Source organism: Pelophylax lessonae, assembly GCF_965119305.1.
Source record: "Pelophylax lessonae genome assembly, chromosome: 1".
Taxonomy (NCBI): Eukaryota; Metazoa; Chordata; class Amphibia; order Anura; family Ranidae; genus Pelophylax; species Pelophylax lessonae.
In genome coordinates, this window is record NC_138768.1 from 168,087,423 (window position 1) to 168,109,943 (window position 22,521).

At 42.7% G+C, this 22,521-nt stretch overlaps 1 protein-coding gene across 1 annotated transcript in view; it reads right to left on the bottom strand.

The window, feature by feature from the left end:
• The window catches only part of ST8SIA4 (ST8 alpha-N-acetyl-neuraminide alpha-2,8-sialyltransferase 4), a 280,666-nt gene extending 258,895 nt beyond the window's left edge, over window positions 1-21,771 (bottom strand). The window contains exon 1 of the mRNA XM_082262070.1: window positions 21,616-21,771. Within this exon, the coding sequence (XP_082118196.1) occupies window positions 21,616-21,728 (113 nt within the window). The 5' untranslated portion in view covers window positions 21,729-21,771. The remainder of the gene's footprint in view (window positions 1-21,615) is intronic.
• Between the last annotated feature and the right edge of the window lie 750 nt (window positions 21,772-22,521).

The following is a 22,521-nucleotide window of genomic DNA, read 5'->3' on the forward strand; positions in this document are numbered from 1 at the left end:
AGTACATACAAGTTGAATGAAGTGTCATTTTATGAAAATTTGATACAGTTTAAAAAAAAAAAAAACAATTCAAAGAGGTTGATTTGCTAAAGGAAAATAGACTGTGCACTAGACATGCACCGAAATTTCGGCCACCAAAACATATCGGACGAAAATGGTGTTTTTGGCATTTTGCCGATAAGGACAAAAAAGATGCTGATATTGGTGTCGAAAACACACTATATTTTGCTCCAAATTCGCATCAATTTTGTAAGGCACTTATGGTTGGTTTTTATAGGTCATGTGACTCAAAAACGCATCAAATAACGTAACACGAGTGCGTTCTTGCTGTGTTTTTAATGCATTTCAACAGGGAGGTGCATTTTCGGTGCAGTTTCTTTAACTGACCAAAAATGCAGCAAGCAGGATTTTTAACTCCACAACGGAAGCGCAACAGACCAGTGTGAACACATACATAGAGTTTAGAGGGATACATTTTTTTTTAGCTTTTCTTGCGCTAAATGTGCCAATGTTGGCCAACAATAAATTCATATTCATTTAAATTGATGATATTAATCAAAAAGTCGAATAAAATACAATTATATATATATATATATAAAATAAATATTTTTTAAAAACTGTCATTTTCGGTTTTCGGCCAAGTGCATCCTGCATTTTCGGTTTTGGCACCAAAATTTCTATTCGGTGCACCTCTACTGTGCACTTGCTCCAGAGCTTAGTAAAGCTTTGCAAACAATACCCAATCACGTGCAAGGAAAATAAAAAAAACAGCATTTTTGCTTGCACATGATTGGATGATGAAAGTCAGCAGAACTTCTGTTTATTTACTAAGCACTGGAGCAACTGCACTTAGCAAGGTGCACAGTCTACTTGCCTTTAGTAAATGAACCCAAAAGAGTATATGTGACGGTATTCACCGTCACTGGAAGTGAAAGACAGATAATTAATACTGTAGTTTGAATTGCTTAGGATGGGACAGTAATATTTGTCAGCAATATCTTCATATAGAACTATGAAGATTTATTCCCATTTTACACTGGGAGACTTAGTCTGTTTTTACCCCTTCATGAAGTCTCGACTCATGTTTGGGGGGGATATGCTACAAGGGATTGCTATGCTCTTCATACTCCCTTGGATAATCACTAAGCTCTTGCAATAGCTTGTTCCTGCTTCACTCTCTGGGGTTCACCCACTGGAAACTGGAGCCTTGTTTTACGTCCAGGGTGGGTAGGGGACGGCGAGACCACAACCAAGCTGCAGTGGTTCCCGGGGTCTGAGGTGGTTGTGGTGTCTGGGGGAGTGCTTGGAGCCCTCGGGAAGCACAAGGAGCATTCGTCAACGGAGGTACCCAGTCGGGTGCCGGTTGATCCGTTACAGTCTACAAGACGGCTGTGCTGGAGGCACTATGAATTATCGCTGCAAATTTCCTTATGAAAGAATTTGTCTGAGCTTTCTCTCTCCGGTAGTTAGTTATTGGTATACCACATGTATGTTGTCATGTTGGCGTCAGAAAAACTGAAAATTCTATCATACTTACCAGCAGTATACTCAGCCCCTCAATTTGTTCCCAGTGTTTTACAGGGAATGGACTGCTTGTGGAAGTCAAGCCTTTCTACCTATATGGTGGACCTGTGGGCGGAAGCGGCATGGGCTACAGCTGGTGTGAACTAGCCCTCAGATTTAAAACTTAGCCCAATGTAGATAAAACACACACATTCAATGTATTTATCAGAACATCCTAGAAAATATACATTTTTTTTTTTTCATTTTGTTTCATAAAGTTTTATTGAGTAAACAATATTATCAAGGTACAGATACTGTGTACATTGTTATAAAAAGAACATGGCTTAGACATATTACACAACAATGTTTGAGTCTATTGATCAGTTTTCAAGTACTGTTTTTCCCGTGAAAGAACTTGAACCTAGTAGTTTAGGTCTAAGATACTAGTTCTGAGGAAGCAAGAACGGACATAATGGGCTAAATTCAATCTAAAAATCTGTGTTGGCCATAGATTTGCAATAAAAAAAACCCCTTGTAAAGTTATAATAAGAATGAGAGTATAAGAGCTGAAGTTGAACCGACATCTGTTGGAGCTATCGTAAAGGATAGAAAAAAAAGAAGGGAGACGAGAAGTTGAAGTTTTCCCTCATTATCTTCGTCATCCTCTTCTCCCCTTCCTCTCTCCTCTCCCCTCTCTCAGTTATGGGGGGGGGGGGGGGAGAGAAGGAGAAAGAAAAACAGGGAGGAAAGGAAAAGGAAGATGACAATGAAAAAAGAGAGTTGGGTGAATGATTATAAAGCTGTGAAGTAGGAGAAGTTTAAGGCTGATTAGGGATAATTATTTATTTCTCAACCTCTCTCCCATAATTGGGAGAAGGGTTTAGGGGGGTAGTTGCTAAAGAGAATCTTTCTTAGATTGGGGTAAGTGTCTCCAAATGGACCTTAGGGTTGTTTAAAGAAATGTTGATTTTTTTCTCTTTTTTCCCCTTTTTTTCCTCCTTTCTTTGTAACATGTGTCAGCGTAAGCTTTGGCTTTTTTACAGTTTTGCCAGCAATACCATGTTTTGGTGAATTTAGAGAGTTTTTCCTGGAAAATGCTAACAAGTTCCTCTATTTTTTCCATTTTGTTTGGTCTAGGGAACCATTCCATGGTCGTAGGCGTATTGGACGACCGACAGTGAGATGGAATACATTGCTTTGCTGCATTGATCATAAACATGGTAAAGTTTTCAAATATCGTTTATTTGGTATAGAGGTATAGTGCAGAAGGTATTGGGCAGGAGAGTAGGAAATATCATCAGAGGTTACTTTCAGAATGGTGTCATGGACCAGTTTGAAAAAGGGTTGAATTTTAGCGCACGCCCACCACACATGGAGCATTGTCCCTTTTTGTTTCTCATATCTCCAAAGGGTTTAGAAATTGGTGATGCAAATTTGTTTGGAAAAGCAGGCGTCCTATAACATCTGGTTAGGATTTTGTAACTACACTCCTGAATTGCTACATTCATGGATCCTCTGTGTATGTATGTACAAATGGTTTTCCAATCGGAGTCTACAAGCTGCAAATCCAACTCACGGCACCAGGCTTGGAATGAGCTATTGTCGAGAGATCTTCAAATAAAGGCATGTATAGCTTTTTCTTACAAGGAGATTCAAGCACTGTGAGGGGTCTGGACCAAAAATGTTTTATTTTCTCTATGTGTCAAGAAATGGCATTGTGAAAGGATTGGGGGGGGGGGGGCTAGTTCTGTATTGATAGCTGTCAATGTGATCAGGTTTCCTCTCCTAAAGAAATGAGAGGTCAGTACGTCTTTATGGGGCTATATTTTTTTAGGAAGTCATTAGACATACCTGGATCAAAATCAAGGTTATTTCAGAGTGGCGTTAGTGGGCCCAATTAAGGGGTTGCAGTTATTCTCTTTTGGGATCTATGAAAAATTTCCAATGTTGGGTTCATGGGAGGGTGAGATTTTGCTGCAGAAAAGGTGTGTCGAGAGTGAAGCCAAGGAAGGGTGCATAAGCATTGTGTTATTATAGAATGTTCTAGGTTGACCCAGTCTTTAATGTTGTGGTAGACATTCCAGTCCACAATGTGGACTAGATGAACCACCCAATGGTATCGCTGCAGGTCGGGGAATCCTTTTCCACCTTTGGATTTTGGCAGATTAAGTCTTGAGTATTTTGCCCTAGGGGGTTTATTTTGCCAAATAAAAGATAAGCAGGCTTTACAAAAAGACACAAAAAAGAGACTGGAAGATGTATAGGGATTGTTTTCATAACAATAAGGAAGTGCAGGAGTATCGTCCTTCTTATTAATGCTGATCTCCCAAACCAGGAGATATTTAGAGACGGCCAACATTTCAAATCTTTGTGCGTCTCCTCCAAGATTTTTTAAAAAGGAGTTCTGATAGTTTAATGGGGGGATGTGAATACAGAGATATGTTCTAGCATCTTTTGCCCAATTGAAAGGAAAGTTAGTTTGACATCATTTGACTGTTTCTGAGGGCAGTTTTAAATGAAGGGCATTTGATTTAAAATAATTTTATTTTTAAATTGGACAATTTTTGGAAGAGGTCTATGTACTGAAGTAGGTTGGGAATCGATATATATGAGGATCAGTAAGGAAAAGAAGGAGGTCGTCCGTGAAGGCAGCTAATTTGTAAGGGTGGTTTTGAATTTTAATCCCTTTGATGTCAGGGCTGGATCTGATTTTGTTCAGTAAGGGTTCTAGTGTAAGGACAAAGAGTAGGGGTGAAAGTGGACAGCCTTTCCTTGTCCTGTTATGTAGCTGGAAGGTGTCTAACGAGTGGCCATTAACTCGTACTCTTGCCATGGGGGCTTTGTATGGAGCTTTTATGTATGCACACATCTTTACATAGGAAGCCTATGGAAGCAAACACGGCTTCCATGAAGTCCCAGGCCACTCTGTCGAACGTCTTCTCGGTGTCGAGGAAGAATCCTTGTTGAGATTGTGATATTACCAGTGATGAAGGTTTAAAGCCTTAGTTGTGTTTTCATGGCCCTCTCTTCCTGGGATAAATCCCACCTGGTTAAGAGAGATGAAGGATGGGAGTAGAGGCAGTATTCTGTTTGCTAGGATTTTTGCAAACATTTTTACATCTACATTTATAAGAGAAAATGGCCTACAATTTGAGACTTAGGTCTCATCCTTTCCCTCTTTAGGAATTACTTCTATATGTGCTTCCAATACCTGAGGGGATGTTTGGGATGTATTTTGGAAGGAACAAAATGCGGATAAGAAGTGTGGTTTACGAATTTCACTAAATGTTTTGTAGTATTGGAGAGGAAGTCCATCAGGACCTGGGGATTTACCAAGCATCATATCTTTTATATCCTTGTCGAATTCAGCCTCCAATAGGGGTGCTTCAAGTTTTGTGCTGAATCTTTATTAAGTGCAGTAGGGGGATATTTCTTCAGGAAGTCTGAGATGATTTGTGTATATTTGTCATGTTCTTGGGTTTTATTGGAGGTTGGTGGGATATTATAGAGGGATTTGTAGTAAAGTTCAAACTGTTTAGCTATGGCTTCGTTGGACCAGTGAATTTTCTCTTAATTATCCTTAATGTTTCTGACCGTGGTACTTGTTTTTTTAGCCTGAACTGCTTCTGCTAAGAGTTTCCTGCATGTTTTGCCATATTCATAATATATTCTATTACAGAGTATATATAATCTTTTTGTTTTTTTATCGAGTTCCTCCAGAAGAAGGTTTCTCACCCGTAAAAGCTACTGATATGTGGAGTTTGCTTTGGTTAATTTGTGCGTTGATTCTAGAGACTGGATGTGATTAGTGAGGGAGGTGATCTTTGCTTGGTGGGTTTTTTTAATTTTTGATGCTGCTGCTAAGAATTTTCCTCGGAGCACACAAATGTGCTTCCCACTGTGTGATGGGTGAGGTGCCCGCCGTATTATTTAAAGAGAAGTATAATTAAAAGTAGTAGAAGTATAAAAGACTCTAATGAGTCTTTTAAGTGAGATGTATTTAGTCTCCAGATTTTTGTTCTTGTCACCTTTTCTGGGAATTGTAGAGAAACAGTGATTGGGTGGTGGTCAGAAAGTATCATGGGTTCTATCGTAGCTTGTTGTAGGTAGGTAAGTTCTGCTTGGGATGAAAAAATATAATCAATTCTGGAATGTTTTTGGTGAAGTGGTGAGAAGTAATTATAGTCTTTTTCTTGGGGTTTTAGTGTGCGCCAGATATCATGGAGCATGAGGCCATGAAGTTGGAGTTTAATTTGTTTGAGAGCTCTATAAGGGAGTGCTGAGGTTTCTGAAGAGGAATCCAAGAGTGGGTTTAAGGGAACATTGAAGTCCCCGCTAAGTATCAAAATACCATTAACAAAAGAAGAAAGTAAATCACCTATCTGTCTGAAGAAGGTGACCTGTTTGGTGTTGGGAACATAAATGTTAGGTATTGTGATTTGGCGCTCACCAAGCTTTCCTTTCAGGAATATGTACCGTCCTTCATGATCAAGCAAAGCGTCTAGCAATTGGAATGGAGTATTTCTGGAGACTAAAATGGAAACTCCTTTTGATTTAGAAATAGCCGACGTAGCATGGAAAACATGTGGGTAGTTTGGGTCTATAAGTTTGGGAATGGCATCCTTTTTGAAGTGCGTTTCTTGGATACATGCTATATTAGCTTTCATTTTATGGAATTCTTTCATGAACTGAGAGCGTTTCCTTGGAATAATTAAGCCTTTGGCATTTACAGAGACTAATTTCAGTGAAAGAAGTGAGGTTTATTGTTTTTGAGACATGTTATTCCTGATTAGTGAGAACAAGATTAAGATAAAGAAGAAGAAGAGTTATGGGGGGGGGGTATAAAAAAAAAAAAACGGGGGGGAAAAACAAGGAAGGGTGAGTGAATTAAAGTGTGGTAGAATGGGAGTGGGATGAAAGAGGGGGCGGGGGGGTTCTGGAGATAGAGTTAGACCTGCTACTCTATCTTATGTGACAGGGATAAAGGGGTGTAGTCATAGGAAGGGAGGCCGGAGATGCCAGCTGGGGTGTATAGGTCCCTGCCGTGTGGGTGCCATATCCGGTTGGATCCAAGAGGTGTGTTTTCTGCACTGAAAGGGGTACAGTGCGATGTGGGAGTATTTCGTAAGCATTATTATTTTTTTTTTTTCCTTTGGTCTATAGTAGGAGTAATGAGAGTACAACCATGAAGAGTTGTATATATTAGGGACGAGAAAAAAAATAAAATAAGGGTGAGAATAATGGTAAAGCATTCAAAATATTTGAACTTTTAAACATATAAACCTCAATATATCTGTCTATCTGGCAATGAAAAGCCATAAAACAGGTTTTGATTGATATAGCTGAAAAAGACAATTTCAATTACTGAACCTTTACTGTTATATTTCTGTAAGAACCTGAGCCATTTGCATATAACTGGGTAGTTTTGGAAAAGGTAAAGAAGGGTATAGAAGTAGAGGGGAATAAGGTAGTCGGGGGGAGTAAGGACAGGCAGGAAAAGGAGATTGGGGAAAATAGGGGGGAGGAATGGGAGGAGGTTGGGTTGGGTCCAGTAGAGAAAGTGTGATCTGACAGTGATGAACATTTCAACCAGTATTAAGATAATTATAGGCCTTAGGCCGTGAAAGTTATGTTGCACTCTATTAAGTATCTAATGATGAACAACCATTATTTATTGCCTAAGCACGTACAAGTAAGGAATAATTAACATTTGTTAGTCTTCTAGCTATAAAGCAGACCAGTGGTTATTCATTCATTGTGGGAATTATATTGTTGCAGTATTCATTTTCTAGGGGGTAAAAGCTGAAATCTCAGTTTTACAATGTTAAAGTTAACCACAGGTATTACTAGCTGCAGCGGAAGAACTAAGTATAAGTCTTTCATGTGCCATATTACTCTAGGGCAGTGATGGCGAACCTTGGCACCCCAGATGTTTTGGAACTACATTTCCTATGATGCTCAACTACACTGCAGAGTGCTTGAGCATCATGGAAAATGTAGTTCCAAAACATCTGGGCTGCCAACGTTCGCCATCACTGCTCTAGGGTGTTTATCCCTAAGTACAGGTTAAGAATATATTCATTTTCATGTCACCAAGCATTAATATATCATCAAAAAAAAAAAAAAAAAAAAGGATCAGTTCAGGCAGAAGACAAAAAATAGTGATGTGTTGAAAAATAAAAGATCTGTATATGGCATAAGGAGTGAATGTTCTTCCAATACTGCTATAGGCATGGCAACAAAACGTTAATGAACTGGTTGTTATAGTTCATCATATGAGAAGATTCTCATGGAGATGGGACCAGAAGGCCAGTGCCAGGTACTGCAAAACAGTGCTTAGAAATAAGAGGTTGAGCGATCATGGTGCTCATATAAAATTCTGTTTGTTTTGTGTGATTATGAGGATAGACATCCAGCAGTATGTTCGATCCTGCTTTTCATCCGTGAAGGAATGTACTGGATTTGTAGGGTTATTTAGCTTGTAACCCAATGTTAAAGAGTCTATTTGCAGTAGTTAGAAGCAGAATGCTTCGGTGACTCAGAGTACAATAGCAGTATTTTAAACTCTGCAATTGACATACAGCAGGTAATGATTCAGTCAGTTTATCGGTTAGTTTAGCTGTATTGGCAAAAAAAAAGAGAAAAGGCATAGAAGTATAATTTTACACCAACAGGGTACTCACAACCCTATAGTAGAGGTATAGAGGTATGGAAGGGATATTAGTCCTTGGTGAGAGTTTTCAAGTTTCCATGCGGTCCCGATGTCACGATGGGGATAGGCCAGGGTTCCAGCCACCTTTCGGATTGCAAAGGGTTGACGGTATGGAAGGTTGGGATCTGCAGCAGCGGCCTTGTTGTCTCTGTGTTTGTGGCATGAAGTCATTGGAGACCTCTGTCAAGGATACTGTGGAGAGAAGGAGCCATACCATTCAGGGACCTCAGTGAATGGAATGTCCAAGAATTTGCAGAAGGGTTGTAGGTCTTCCGGAGTGCGGAGGAATTCTGTATGGCCCCTCCAAATAGCTGACAGGCAGAATGGAAATTTCCAGCGATAGGATATTCCTGTACTGTGTAGTTGGTTCAGGAGAGGGCGTAGTGCTCTTCTATGTTGTAAGGTGATGTTCGATAGGTCTTGGAACAGTTTTATTTCTGTTTCATTAAAGGGAACTCATTTTTTTTTCTCAGGCTTTCCTTAAGATGGCTTCTTTCAGAGGGAAATTGATGAAGCAACAAATAACATCCCTTGGGGGATGTGTGTCACGACCTCTCGGAAGGAGAGCTCTGTGGATTCGCTCCATTTCAATCGGAGAGTCTGCAGGTCTCTCCAGTAGTTTGTTAAAGAAGAAGTGATAACATGTTCTAGATTTGGCTGGTCAATATTTTCAGGTACTCCTCTTACCCTAATGTTGTGTCGTCTCCCCTGGTTCTCGAAGTCCTCTAGGGGCTGGTTGTCAGAGACCCATTGTATTTGGCGTATAGCGTTTGCATGGCAGGTCGCTTGCTCCACTGAGCTTAGCTTTGTGGCGACAGCTTGTATATCTGTACGGAGGTATGTGATAGCAGCGCATAGTGTAAATTTAATTTCAGCTGCAACAGCCTGTAAATTAGTGTAAATCAGTGAGGTTTAAGTATTGGGAAGGAGGGGGAACAGTACCTTCTTCCGCTCAGGAAGAGGTTGTCTCGCTGCATGGTGAACATAGCGGGTCCATGCTAGGGGCCGCATGGCTGTCTCCCCGCTGTGCCTGGTTCTCAGGGAAGGCGAGAGGCAGAAGAGCTTCTGTCACCATTCTCCATTGTTTGCGGGTGAGTTTGAGGCTGAATGTCTCCCTTAGAGCTGATTTTTGTCCCCGAGTTGTAGGAGCTTTTCAGTCATACGGCCATCTTAGACCGGAGCCAGACCACGCCCCCGATTAAAATTTAGATTTTTTACACAAAAGTGCAATAAGTAACTGAATTTGTCTTGATATTAGCTTCCTGTAATCCTCTGCACAGCAGGCACAGAAAGGGAGTGGCAGCACTGTGAGCCAATCAGGCTGCACTGCATGGTACAGATCAGTCAGTTTACCATCTGGAGAGAGCACAGTTGCTGTGCCAACTTTCATGTTCAATCAGAAGGCTGGAGGTGGGTCAGTAACCAATCTGTATTGCCTACAGCCATGAGCATGGATGTGTTTGTCCTTGTCCTTACAACATAAAAACCAAGTGAAGTTTGGCACCCAGGGGTCACAGGTGGTATGAACAGCCCGCTGCCAGCAACCTGTCAAAGCAACATGCTGAAGAACACAGCAGCTGTACGCACATCCAAGCAATATGGGGCATATGCATACAGGGACACATTCAGAGCATACTGTACATCATTATACACATTCGTACTGTACCATACAGCTGTGTACAGTTGCTGCACATTTCAGCCTATCATTGATTTTGTCAAGCTGCTGGCAGCATACTATATGTACCACCTGTGATTCCCAGGTTCCAAAATACACCCGCTTTTTATAATGTAAAGGCAGATGCATTGGTGTGCATGAGCCCTAATAGTGGAGAAAAGTGAGGTCTCTGACCTAACTATGCTGTCTGGCAGGAGTTCTAGATGGCTGAACAGATTTCCAAATTTTGTAGATGCTAAAACAGTTAATGTATTTCAACTGCGTATTTTGCTGCTTTTCTGTAGTTCAATGTTAAAGCAGTATTAAACCCAAAACCAAAATGTGGGATGCCCGTGCATTCCCCGTCACTTCCAATGGCACCCCAAATGCGACATGATTTTGCCGTGAATGTCACCCGACAAATCGCAGTAAAACTACGCAAATAGAATCGCAGGACGCCTGTCACCCAAAAGAGCTTCTTTTGGGCGACAAGCATCCTGCGATTATAATTGTGTGTTTTACCGGCGACAAGCAACCTGCGATTATAATTGTGTGTTTTACCGCGATTGGGAGACAGGTGCCCCGCAATTCTATTAGGAGGATTTTACTGGGATTCATCGGGCGACAACCGCGGCAAAATTGCGCCACGTTTGGGGTGTCATTGGAGGTGACGGGGATAGCATGGGCGTCCAGTCATTTCCTGTGATTTGGGGTCACGAGAAGAATCGCAGCGATTCAGCCCACAATCCGGGACGCCACGATGTGAACATAGCCTAAAAGGGAAAGGTTGTCCGTTGCAGAGGAGCATTCATAGGCCAAATAAGTTGTTCAGTTTTTTGTAGAAATCTCTTTGATTATTGATTTTGCTGTCTGTCAATCCTGATATCTAAAGAGGGAGCTCTGCAGGAACAGTTCTAAGACTTCCCGTATCTGTTTTATTCCTTAATTCATTTTGACTCAGCAATATAATATAAATGTATTAGAGTTTCATAACTAAAACCACCCTTTTTTTCTACGTACTTTTTAATTTATTATCATTCACAATGAGTTATATGATACTAGATTTTAAAAGTATTTAATTTTACTTTCCCTGCATTGCGGCATATATTTCACGAACTGTTGGCACTACTTAATTTTCTGTATAATAATTATGCATTGTTTTAGTGGTACAGTTTATGTTTTTACAACCATTTGTATAATACAACTATTTGTGTTCAAGTCTGTATCTGTTTTGTAGCCCTGAAGAAAGATAATATCTTTGAATCCCGTGAAATGCGTTTGTTTTTTTGTATTGTCCTAATAAACAAACACATATATTTAAAGTTTTTGGACTCTCAGTTCATTGGTCTTTTGCTTATTTCAGACTTTGTCCATTTTGTATCCAAACTTCAGGTAACCTCTTTTAAAAAGAGTACCCTGTTTTATTTTGAGAGCAAACTGACCAGATAATCAAAAAAAGGAGAGCGCATAGGCGTGCGCAGGGGGTGTGCTGGGTGTGCCTGGGCACACCCTAATCCCCCTGTGCGGCACAGATTTTCCCTACTGTCTGGTGCTGATATTTCTCCAAAGCCCCCCAACAAAGCTCCCAAAAACTGTCCACTGCCCTACTGACACCAATCTCTGCCCTACTGACACCAATCTCTGCCCTACTGACACCATCCACTGCCCTACTGACACCAATCTCTGCTCTACTGACACCAATCTCTGCCCTACTGACACCATCCACTGCCCTACTGACACCAATCTCTGCTCTACTGACACCAATCTCTGCCCTACTGACACCAATCTGGGCCCTACTGACACTGTTCACTGCCCTACTGACACCAATCTTTACCCTACAGACACCATCCACTGCCCTACTGACACCAATCTCTGCTCTACTGACACCAATCTCTGCCCTACTGACACCAATCTGGGCCCTACTGACACTGTCCACTGCCCTACTGACACCAATCTTTACCCTACTGAGACCATCCACTGCCCTACTGACACCATCCACTGCCCTACTGACACCATCCACTGTTCTATGGACATCTATCTCTGCCCTACTGACACCAATCTGTGCCCTACCAACACTGTCCACTGCCCTACTGACACCAATCTCTGCCCTACTGACACCATCCACTGTTCTATGGACACCTATCTCTGCCCTACTAACACCAATATGTGCCCTACCAACACTGTCCACTGCCCAAATGACACCAATCTCTGCCCTACTGACTGACCTAATCCATCGTCTTACTGAAACCAACTTCTGCCCTACTGACTGACATCATCCTCTGCCCTACTGACATGTCAACTACTCTACTGACATCCTCCATGTTTTGATACATTTTTAAATGTTTGTTTACATTTATGTATGAATGTGTGTGTATATATACACACATGCAGCTTTGGGGTGCACACCCAAATGCAAAAGGCTGTACACACCTATGGGAGAGCGCTTATCTTTAACATGTGCGAACCTGCAATAAAATGTACATATATATATATATATATATATATATATATATATATACACTCAAGGGCCACGTTATTAGGTACACCTGTTCAATTGCTTGGTAACACAAATTGCTAATCAGCCAATCGCATGGCAGCAACTCAATACATTTAGGCATCTAGACATGGTGAAGATGACTTGCTGAAATTCAAATTGAGCATCAGAATGAGGAAGAAAGGGGAATTAAGTGACTTTGAATGTAACATGGTTGTTGGTGCCAGATGGGCTGGTCTTAGTATTTCAAAAACTGCTGTTCTACTGGGATTTTCATGCACAACCATCTCTAAGGTTTACAGAGAATGGTCCGAAAAAAGAGAAAATATCCAGTGAGTGGCAGTTGTGTGGAGGAAAATACCTTGTTGATGTCAGAGGTCAGAGGAGAATGGGCAGACTGGTTTGAGATGATAGAAAGGCAACACTAACTCAAATAATCACTCGTTACAAACAAGGTATGCAGAATACATCTCTGAATGCACAACACATCGAATCTTGAAGCAGTTGAGCTACAGCAGCAGAAGATCACACCGGTGCCACTCTTGTTAGCTTAAAACAGGAAATTGAGGCTACAATTTGCACAGGCTCACCAAAATTGGACAACAGATTGGAAAAACGTTGCCTGGTCTGATGAGTCTGAATTTCAGCTGCAACATTCAGATGGTAGGGTCAGAATTTGGAGTAAACAACATAAAAGCATGTATCCATCCTGCCTTGTATCAACGGTTTTGATTGGTGGTTGTGGTGTAATGGTGTGGGGGAAATTTTTTTGGCACACTTTGGGCCCCTTAGTACCGTTTAAACACCAAGGCCTACTTGAGTATTGTTGCTGACCATGTCCATCCTTTTATGACTGCAGTATACCCATCTTCTGATGGCTCCTTCCAGCAGGATAATGCACCATGTCACAAAGCTCAAATCATCTCAAACTGGTTTCTTGAACATGACAATGAGATCACTGTACTCCAATGGCCTCCATAGTGACCAGATCTTAATCCAATAGAGCACCTTAGGGATGTGGTTGGACGGGAGATTCATATCGAAGATGTGCAGCCGACAAATCTGCAGCAACTGCGTGATGCTATCATGTCAATGTGGACCAAAATCTCAGAGGAATTTTTCCAACACCTTGTTTAATCTATGCAACGAAGAATTAAGGCAGTTCTGAAGGCAAAGAGGGCCCAACCCGGTACTAGCAAGGTGTACCTAATAAAGTGGCCGGTGAGTGTATATCAACTTAACAATGTGCAAAATGTATGAATTCAATACTGCTTATTTCATGTGCAAATATTCTTTAAAATAATACTACAATCAAGTGCAAGTGCCTTGTGCTGATTGGAAAACAACGTGTAAATATTAAAAGTGTGGGTTCCAAAGTCAATCTTTTTCATGACAAAATAAAAGATATCAAGCCTAGATATCAAGTCCAACAAGCAACTAATTAATGTGCTCTTCAAATAACTTCTTAATCCGATTCAATGGTGTGCTTCAAAACCACCCTGTGTGCCCCACCACCAGTCTCACTAAATAAACTCACCAGAGCAAGTTGCTGGTCAAGTTATAAACCAGCCACAGCGCTTTTTGCCTCAAAGTAGGTGTCCCCATGATCATCATAATCACAAAAAGGAGGAAGAAAGAGGAAACTTCCAAAATGTAAAATTTAAAATCTGGAAAACCGAAACTGCGAGTCCGATTTTCAGCATCTGTGGTGAGGACAAGTCTGTCCATTGCCATTGCCCCCATATGAATTTGTTTGATCCTCCCCACTTATGATCCACTGATGAGTGGAACCCAGGGCCTCAATTATACAAAATGTACTGCTAGTGGCATGGCTGTCGTACTGTCCAAAGGTTTTAATGCATGGGTGTCCAACCTTTTGGCATTGAGTGTAGAGAAATTTCTTGGGCCGCATATAAAATATATATTATAATTAAGGTATATAAGTAATAAAATGCTGCCGCGCCCTTCCCGCGCCGCCCCGTCCCCCGCACTAATTTAAAACAACTAGAGGATGATGAAATGAAATTAGTATGCAGAGGTTTACTTCTTCTGAGAGATAATAAAGGAACACTCTAACCACCATGGCCACTTCAGTGATTTGAAGCAGTCTGCATTGCCTGCGGTTCCGGGCCGCATTGGACATGCATGCTTTAATGCTTTCCGAGTCACAGATCTAGAACAAGAATGTGGATAAGGAAATTGATGTATCTTTGTTGCAACCAACCGACAAAAAGGGATGAAGGTCCATCTGCACAATAGCCATAGGTGCCCAACGGGGCACAGCAGAAAGTGACACACAGCAGAGCTTCGAGTGCAGGATGGGAGGGAAAAAGAAAAAAATTGTAAAAACAATAGGGGGGGGAGAGCCATACAGGGACCTCAAACCTGGCCCAAGCAGGTGTCGGGGGCGAAAAATCGCTGGGCGGCGTGCCATAGACAGTTCCCAAGTCGAGTGGCACGTTAGACAGCAGCTGGGCCTAGGCTCTCCGTCAGTATCTCCGGTAATGAGCCCTCACAGCAGGCTGGGACAAAACAGCGTAGTGCAACAGCAGGTAGGAGCTTTAGATCGAGTGAGGTATCCATCCACATCAGAGTCAGCGAAACCATGGTTGAACTGATGAGGAGCATCAGGGGTTCAGGAAGCAGCCAAGGTCACGGACTATGAAAAAGGATGCAAAGGAGCGTAGGTAAACAATGTTCCCAAGGAGGTAGGCAGTCATGTGGTCAATTGCGGGTCTCAAGGTGTTCCAGCCACGCAATAGCCGCCTCCGGATCCTCAAAAAAGTGGACACGGTCCTCCCCTTCAACCCAGAGTCGGGCAGGGTACATCATGGCGTACTTTATATGTTTAATCCTGAGTCTGCGTTTAGCCTCCATGAAGCTCTTCCGCTTCCTCTGGACCTCAGCCGAAAAGTCCGGGAATATGGCCACTTTACTGTTGCCCATGGGGATAATGCCCTTCTCTCTCGCCAGGCACAGTATGGCGTCACGGTCGCGGTAGTTTAAGAATTTGGCAATAAAGGTGCGGGGGGTGCTCCTTGTGGGGGCGGGCGGCCCAACAGGCGGTGGGCTCTCTCCACCACAAATGTGGGGGAGAAGGACTCCCTGCCATAGGATTGTATAAGGAGAGTTTCCAGATATGTGGAGGGGTCTGCGCCTTCACAGCCCTCAGGGAGGCCTATAAATCGCAGATTCTCAATATCATCCTGCTTCTGTAAGATTTGGGTTACCTGGTCCTGAAGCCTGGCAGTGGAGTGTTACAGGGGGGGCAGAGAGTCTTCAACCCCACCGATCCGGCGCTCCGCCTCAGTAACCCGCTCCCGCAGCTGTTTCATATCCAGACGGATCAGGGATATATTCACCTTGACTTCGTAAATTTTGGATGTTAGGGTGGCTTGGCATGTGGAGATCGCCTCCAGCACTGCCGCCGTGTCAGGCTCCCACCACTGATCCTGTGTCCATGCCCTGGATCGGCGCCATCTTGGTTTGAGGCCTCGCCGGCTTGCCTGCGGTATTTATCAAGTTTCGCCGCGGCCTCCGAGTTCTTCTTTGGCGGTGACATTGCCAGCGGAGAACGGGGAAGGTACGGGGGAAAGCGGGGTGCCGTGGCGTGCTGTGAGGGTGCAGGATGTGCGGTTTAGGATGTACAGCTGACGGAGCTCCAGCTACTCACGTCTCACTGCATGCCGCGCCAGGCCACGCCAATTGATGTATCTTTGGATTCACTTGCTTCAAAATTGTTCTGGGTCAGGATCTCAAAGTGATGAGACCAAACATAGTTACATAGTCACAAGTCTGTCTAGTTCAACCAAACACAGCCAGGCAATTAGCATTTTCAGAAAATGGCCATAAACAGCGGTTTCAGATGGCAGTCAAAACATGAACAGGCTTTTAACCTTTCCCTACTCTAGTTCAAAAAAAAAAAAAAGTTTTTTTGCATGGGAGCATAAGCTCTCCTCTCATTGGCTCAATCAACCATTGACTCTCACTGCTGTTAATCACAGCCAGTGAGCAAATAGAAATAGAGCGGGGGGAGGGGCCGGGTCACGCTCTGTGTGTGAATGGATACATCAGAAAACACAAATTTGGATCAAAGCAATTCAAATAGTGATTTCGATTGAAGGGAGAATCCCCATTTTTGTCACGGAATAGTAGCCAATCTGTCCAATCCAGGGCACAGGAACCATTCTGTTTAATCCAGGGGACAGGAACCAGCCTGTCCAATCCAAGGGACAGGAACCTGTCTGTCCAATCCAGGGGACAGGAACCAGTCTGCCCAATCCAGGGGACAGGAACCAGTCTGCCCAATCCAGGGGACAGGAACCAGTCTGCCCAATCCAGGGGACAGGAACCAGTCTGTCCAATCCAGGGGAAAGGGACCAGTCTGTCCAATCCAGGGGACAGGAACCAGTCTGTCCAATCTAGGGGAAAGAGACCTGTCTGTCCAATCCAGGAGATAGAAACCAATCTGTCCAATCCAGGGGATATGAGCCATTATGTCCATTTCAGGAGGCAGGAGCCAGTCTTTCCAATCCAGGGCATAGGAGCCAGTCTGTTCAATCCAGGAGATGGGGGACAGGCTGTCCAATCCAGTGGATAGAAGCCAGTCTGTCCAATCTAGGGGATAGGATCCAGTCTGTCCAATCCAGGAGATAGGAGCCAGTTTGTCCAATTCAGGAGATAGCAGCCAGTCTGTCCAATCCAGGGGATATAAGCCAGTCTGTCCAATTCAAGGGATAGGAGCCAATGTATCCAATCTAGGAGATAGGAGCCATCAATCCAATGCAGGGTATAAGAGCCAGTCTGTTCAATCCCGGAGACAAGATCCAATCAGTTAAACCCAGGTGGAAGGAGCCAGACTGTCCAATCCAAGAGACAGAAACCTGTCTGCCTAATCCAGGGGTTATGAGCCAGTCTGTTCAATCAAGGAGGCAGGAGTCAGTCCATCCAGTCCAAGAGATAGAAGCCAGTCCTTCCAATCCAGGGCATAGAAGCCAGTCTGTCCAATCCAGGGAATAGGAGCCAGTCTGTCCAATCCAGGCGATAGAAGCCAGTCTGTCCAATCCAGGAGATAGGAGCCAGCCTGTCCAATCCAAGAGATAGGAGCCAGTCTGTCTAGTCCAGGAGATAGGAGCCAGTCTGTCCAATTCAGGAGATAGGAGCCAGTCTGTCCAATCCAGGGGATAGGAGCCAGTCTGTCCAATCCAGGAGATAGGAGCCAGTCTGTCCAATCCAGGGGATAGGAGCCAGTCTGTGCAATCCAGGGGATAGGAGCCAGTCTGTCCAATACAGGAGATAGAAGCCAGTCTGTCCAATCCAGGGGATAGGAGCCAGTCTGTCCAATACAGGAGATAGGAGCCAGTCTGTCCAATACAGGAGATAGGAGCCAGTCTATCCAATCCAGGAGAAAGGAGCCAGTCAGCCCAATCTAGGGGATAAAAGCCAGTCTGTCCAATCCAGGGGACAGGAGCCGGTCTGTCCAATCCAAAGGATAGAAGCCAGTCTGTCCAATCCAGGAGATAGGAGACAATCTCTTCAATCCAGGAGATAGGTGACAGTCAGTCCAATTCGGGGGATAGGAGACAGTCTGTCCAATCCAGAAAATAGGGGACAGTCTGTCCAATCCGGGAGATGGGAGTCAGTCTGTCCAATCCAGAGGAAAGGAGCCAGTCTGTCCAATCCAGGGGATAGGAGACAGTCTGTCCAATTTAGGGGATAGGAGCCAGTCTATCCAATCCAGGGGATAGGAGCCAGTCTGTCCAATCCAAGAGACAGGGGCCAGTCTCTCTAATCCAAGGGATAGGAGCCAGTCTTTCCAATCAAGCCAGCAGGATTTTTTTAGGTTCCAGAATCAATGACAACTGGAGAAAAGCTATAAATGTTTCACAGCCAGCTGTAATACCTAAATGCCAACTCAGAGAAACCTTAAACATCTCCCTCCGCAAGGGTTAACTGCTAGTTTGGTTGAAGAAGCTGCGAAAAGCCCTTTTACTTACTTGATCCTCCACTTCCCCTCCAAAATGCACCCCCTCATGCTCCTGAGATGAACTGTTCCTTAATGTCCTCCAGTCTAATGAGTGGATAAGGACCCTGTTTTGGTCTTGATGACAGCTGCAGCTGGGGGGGGGGGGGGAAGGACAGGTTCTGGAGCAGGGGATCCAGTAATTATTAATAATCTTCTTTTCCATGCCTCCCTGACCCAAACAAGCAGTGCAGACACAGCCCAACTGGAAGGGAGAATTTTGAAGTTTCGGGAGTTCAGCTTTAAGGCCTCATGTAATGAGCATTGGTTACCTGACTTCTGGGATTTTCCAGCCCTGCCCTAAGGATTAATGTCATCCCTACCATGTGGAGCGCAGACAGTCACAAGTACAGAAGCATTGCAAACAAGCAATTATAATCTCCCTTCATTTTTTAAGCTAAACTGAGAATATTATTAGTTTCCATGCTATCAGGCAGTTTCATGAGGTTCCTTAATAATTGATCAGCGACATGCTCAGGAATATGGCTCAGCCCTGATATTCCAGCCTCCTCTTTGTGCCGGTGACAGGCAAGTACATGTTAATACTGGGCACCGATAATGTCACTGTCACAGCTTGTTCTCTATACCAGACCACTCATCTGTCCTCGTATAAAATATGGCCAATAAATGAAGCAGTGTATGAGTGACAGCTCAGTATTACATTGATTGTCACGTCTTACACCTATTATGCTCTCCCTTTCAGATAGTATTGATCACAATGAGTCTGTGCTTACATCCTCACGTGTGTGCGTGTTCCATATCAGGGGTTGACTTTTTCCGTTCCAATCTGTTTCTGGACACCCTCGTCTGCTCCATTCCACAGACCCATTCTACACCTGATTTTTTTTTTTGTCCCCTTATGTTATGGCAGGGGACCGAGATGTCCAAGGATTGCTGGCTTTTTTCATGTAGGCACCTTGTAGCCTGATTCTTTGTCTTTCCATGTCTTTGTTTCTCTCATTCCCTATGCATGTTTCTTTGTCTGTGGCTACATGTTCGGATCCCTCTTCTTTGTGCTTCTCCATTTCTCTTGTCTGGCTTTAAACCATTCACTAAGTGCCTGTCATTGCTGTGCCAGCTCCCTGTTTCTTAGCCTCTTGACTCCTCTGACCTTCTTTTATACTCATCTATATTTTACTTCTTTTCTCTGAGTGCCTTGCTTGGCATATCGCGCTTAATTTTATTTTTTATTTTTTTATTTCTCTCCCGAAAACTCAGAGACCTGTGTTCTGATTTGAGATTTTTTTTTTCTTTCATTCTTTGTAAGGTCAACCTTATGTTTGCACTTCACACCAATATTACATTGAAGTTCAAAAGAAAATTACAGCACTTAGCTAATGTACTTATTTTATTGCAGGACTGTTCAGCAGGAGATTCACCTCCGTATCTGTCAACTGCATATAGTGCTAGAGAAGAACCGTTCTATAAAAAGGAAACATATAAAAAACAAACTGACCAACATAATTTAAAAAAAAATTCACGAATCCACCTAAAATTGTTGGTACTATCAATAAAAGCAGTAATATCTTAGTACATATCAACAATAATTCCCTAATGTCTGCAAGAACTTGGAAACCTCAAACACCCAATAATGTATTAACCGGCTCATGACTCAACAACCAGCTCATGATGCTTAGAAAAGACTTCCAGCAGAGGTAGTCAGCCAGTCAACAGTGGTAGGATTGCTTGGGACATACATATATATCTATTCAGGCAAAAAAGTAAAAAGAAAAGAAAAAAATAATAATATAACCAATAATAGACCTACAATAGATCTAAACACAGACACAAATGCAATAATAAAAACAATTAAATTAGCATTAAAAATTTTTAAAAATGGGCCAAACTCAATTGACCATTTGGTCATTTTTCTAACCTCACCCTCAATGTTTCCATAATATATTAATATTAAAAAAATAATAATATAAAAAATAGTCAGGATCCAGGAACTTCTTAGTCATTTTCTTTTACCATTGTGTAATATTACAAAAAGAATAATAAAAATATAACAAAATGGGACAGGATCAATGAACCACTTGGTCTTTTTTCTGCCATCACTCCCCTATGTTTCTATAATTTAATAATATGTACATTAAAAAAAATATATATAAATATATAAGAAAAATGGGGAAAAACAAAACACCTTGTCTTTTTTCTATGTTTCTATAATTTAGTAATATAAAAAAATAATAATAACATAAAGAAATGGGACGGGCTTGATGAACCAGTCCTTTTTCTGCCATCACTCCTCTACGTTTCTATAATGTAATAATATTTAAAAAACAAAATGAAAAATGGGGCAAGATCAATAAACCGCTTGGTATTTTTTTTTTCTGCCATCACTCTTCTATGTTTCTAAACTAAAAAAATATTAAAATATGAAGCAGGATCAGTGAACCACCCGATCATTTCCCAGACATCACTCTTCTATGGTGCTATAATTTAATAATATATATATATAAAAAAAAAAAAAATCAATAATACTAATATAAAAAACGGGGGGGGGGGGGGGTTGATGGACCACTTGTTTTTTTTTTTCTGCCATCACTTTTTTATGTTGCTATGTAACTAATTTTAATAGTGTAACAACAAGTTGTAACCCATAGAAACCAATCAACAAACACTTTTCATCGCCCTGATAACTAATAATCTAGGAAGGTTTATGTTTGATCGGGTACTACCGCTTACTTGTTGTGGATTAATCAATTTTACAAAAGTGACTCATTTCTCCTTAAATAACTTTACGACTAATACACACAACCGATACCTTTAACCCATTAAGAAGTGCTACTAATAGTGACTTGTCAGAGCCCCAGCAACCAATCAGGTTGAAGGAACCTTTGTAGCTTTTAAACTTCCCCTTTTAAGAGGAAAGTTAAGCAGAGAGAAAAGCAAAGTTGCACATCTGTTAATGCAAACACTAATTACCAGATGTGGGGACATCAAGTGACACGTGATCAGCCCAAATGACAATTGCATGTCTTAAAGGGCTCAGCAGTGTCAGGAAAACTATGCAGCGAACACAATGACAACTTCTGCTAAGGGTAAGAAGATTGGCAAACCTAAAGAGGAAATCCTTAGCAGACAGCTGACACAACATCACAAAGCAATCTCTGCCCCCCTGTGTAGAGTGGGATCCTTTGTGCTGGGGATCTCCCCTGTATGCTGGAATACCTGATCCCTACGATCCCTACACACAGATCCCAGCCAGGTAGGGTGGTGACATTTACCCATTGAGTTGTGGGTCCTGGTGCTCGTCAGTCCTTGCGATCTCTTTGGTTTTATAGAAGATCAGGAGGATGCTGATCGTGCAGATCGTCCACCTCTTCCTTATTGCACGCATGTCTTCACCACACACTGATATCCCCGATCCGATGGCTTTGTTATAGGAGGAGAGGAGACACAGAAGGAAGGGGGTGACGGTGATCTAATGATCCTTGCAGGCTCCGGGGAGATCGCTCCTCCGATCACAGCTCTGCTACAACCAGCAGCAGGTTCCCTCTTTCACTGAGACAAGCCCTCCCCTCCACAGCTCTCAGCTCCGCCCCTTCTGTCGGGATGGCACTGGGGCCCGCCCATATGTGACGTCACCTCGGAGCTTTGACAGCCGGAGAGGAATGTGCGGTACCTGGGATCGCCCCGGGGAGAGGAGAGAGGATCGGGAGGAGATCGGTGCCGGTGACACATGAGAAGAGATCAGTAGATGACTCCTCCACTCAACTACAAACACGTGCTATGGAAAACAACACGACATGTCACACCTTCATCTCCTATATTGCAGATTACCAAGTCTTACATGGGATAGATGCATTAGGTTGTCTATGTTCATGCAAAGATCCAGTTAGTAAGTCTGTTGTTTTTTCAAAAGAACAAGCTCTCTTCCAGGTGTATCAGTTACAGGGATGAGACAAACCATTTAACACTGACAGGGGTGCTTACAATAATCAGCTTTTATTTATTTATGTAAAACCTTTGTACATAAAGGGAAAACAATTGTTTGCTGTAACTGATTATGCAGTGTTAGATGCGAGGACTGACTGGTGTGTTCTGGGGGGACCCACGGACCCTCTGTCAGAGGATAGTAACTCAGCGGAGAGATCACTGTACTAACATCACATTGTTGGTACAGGACCTCC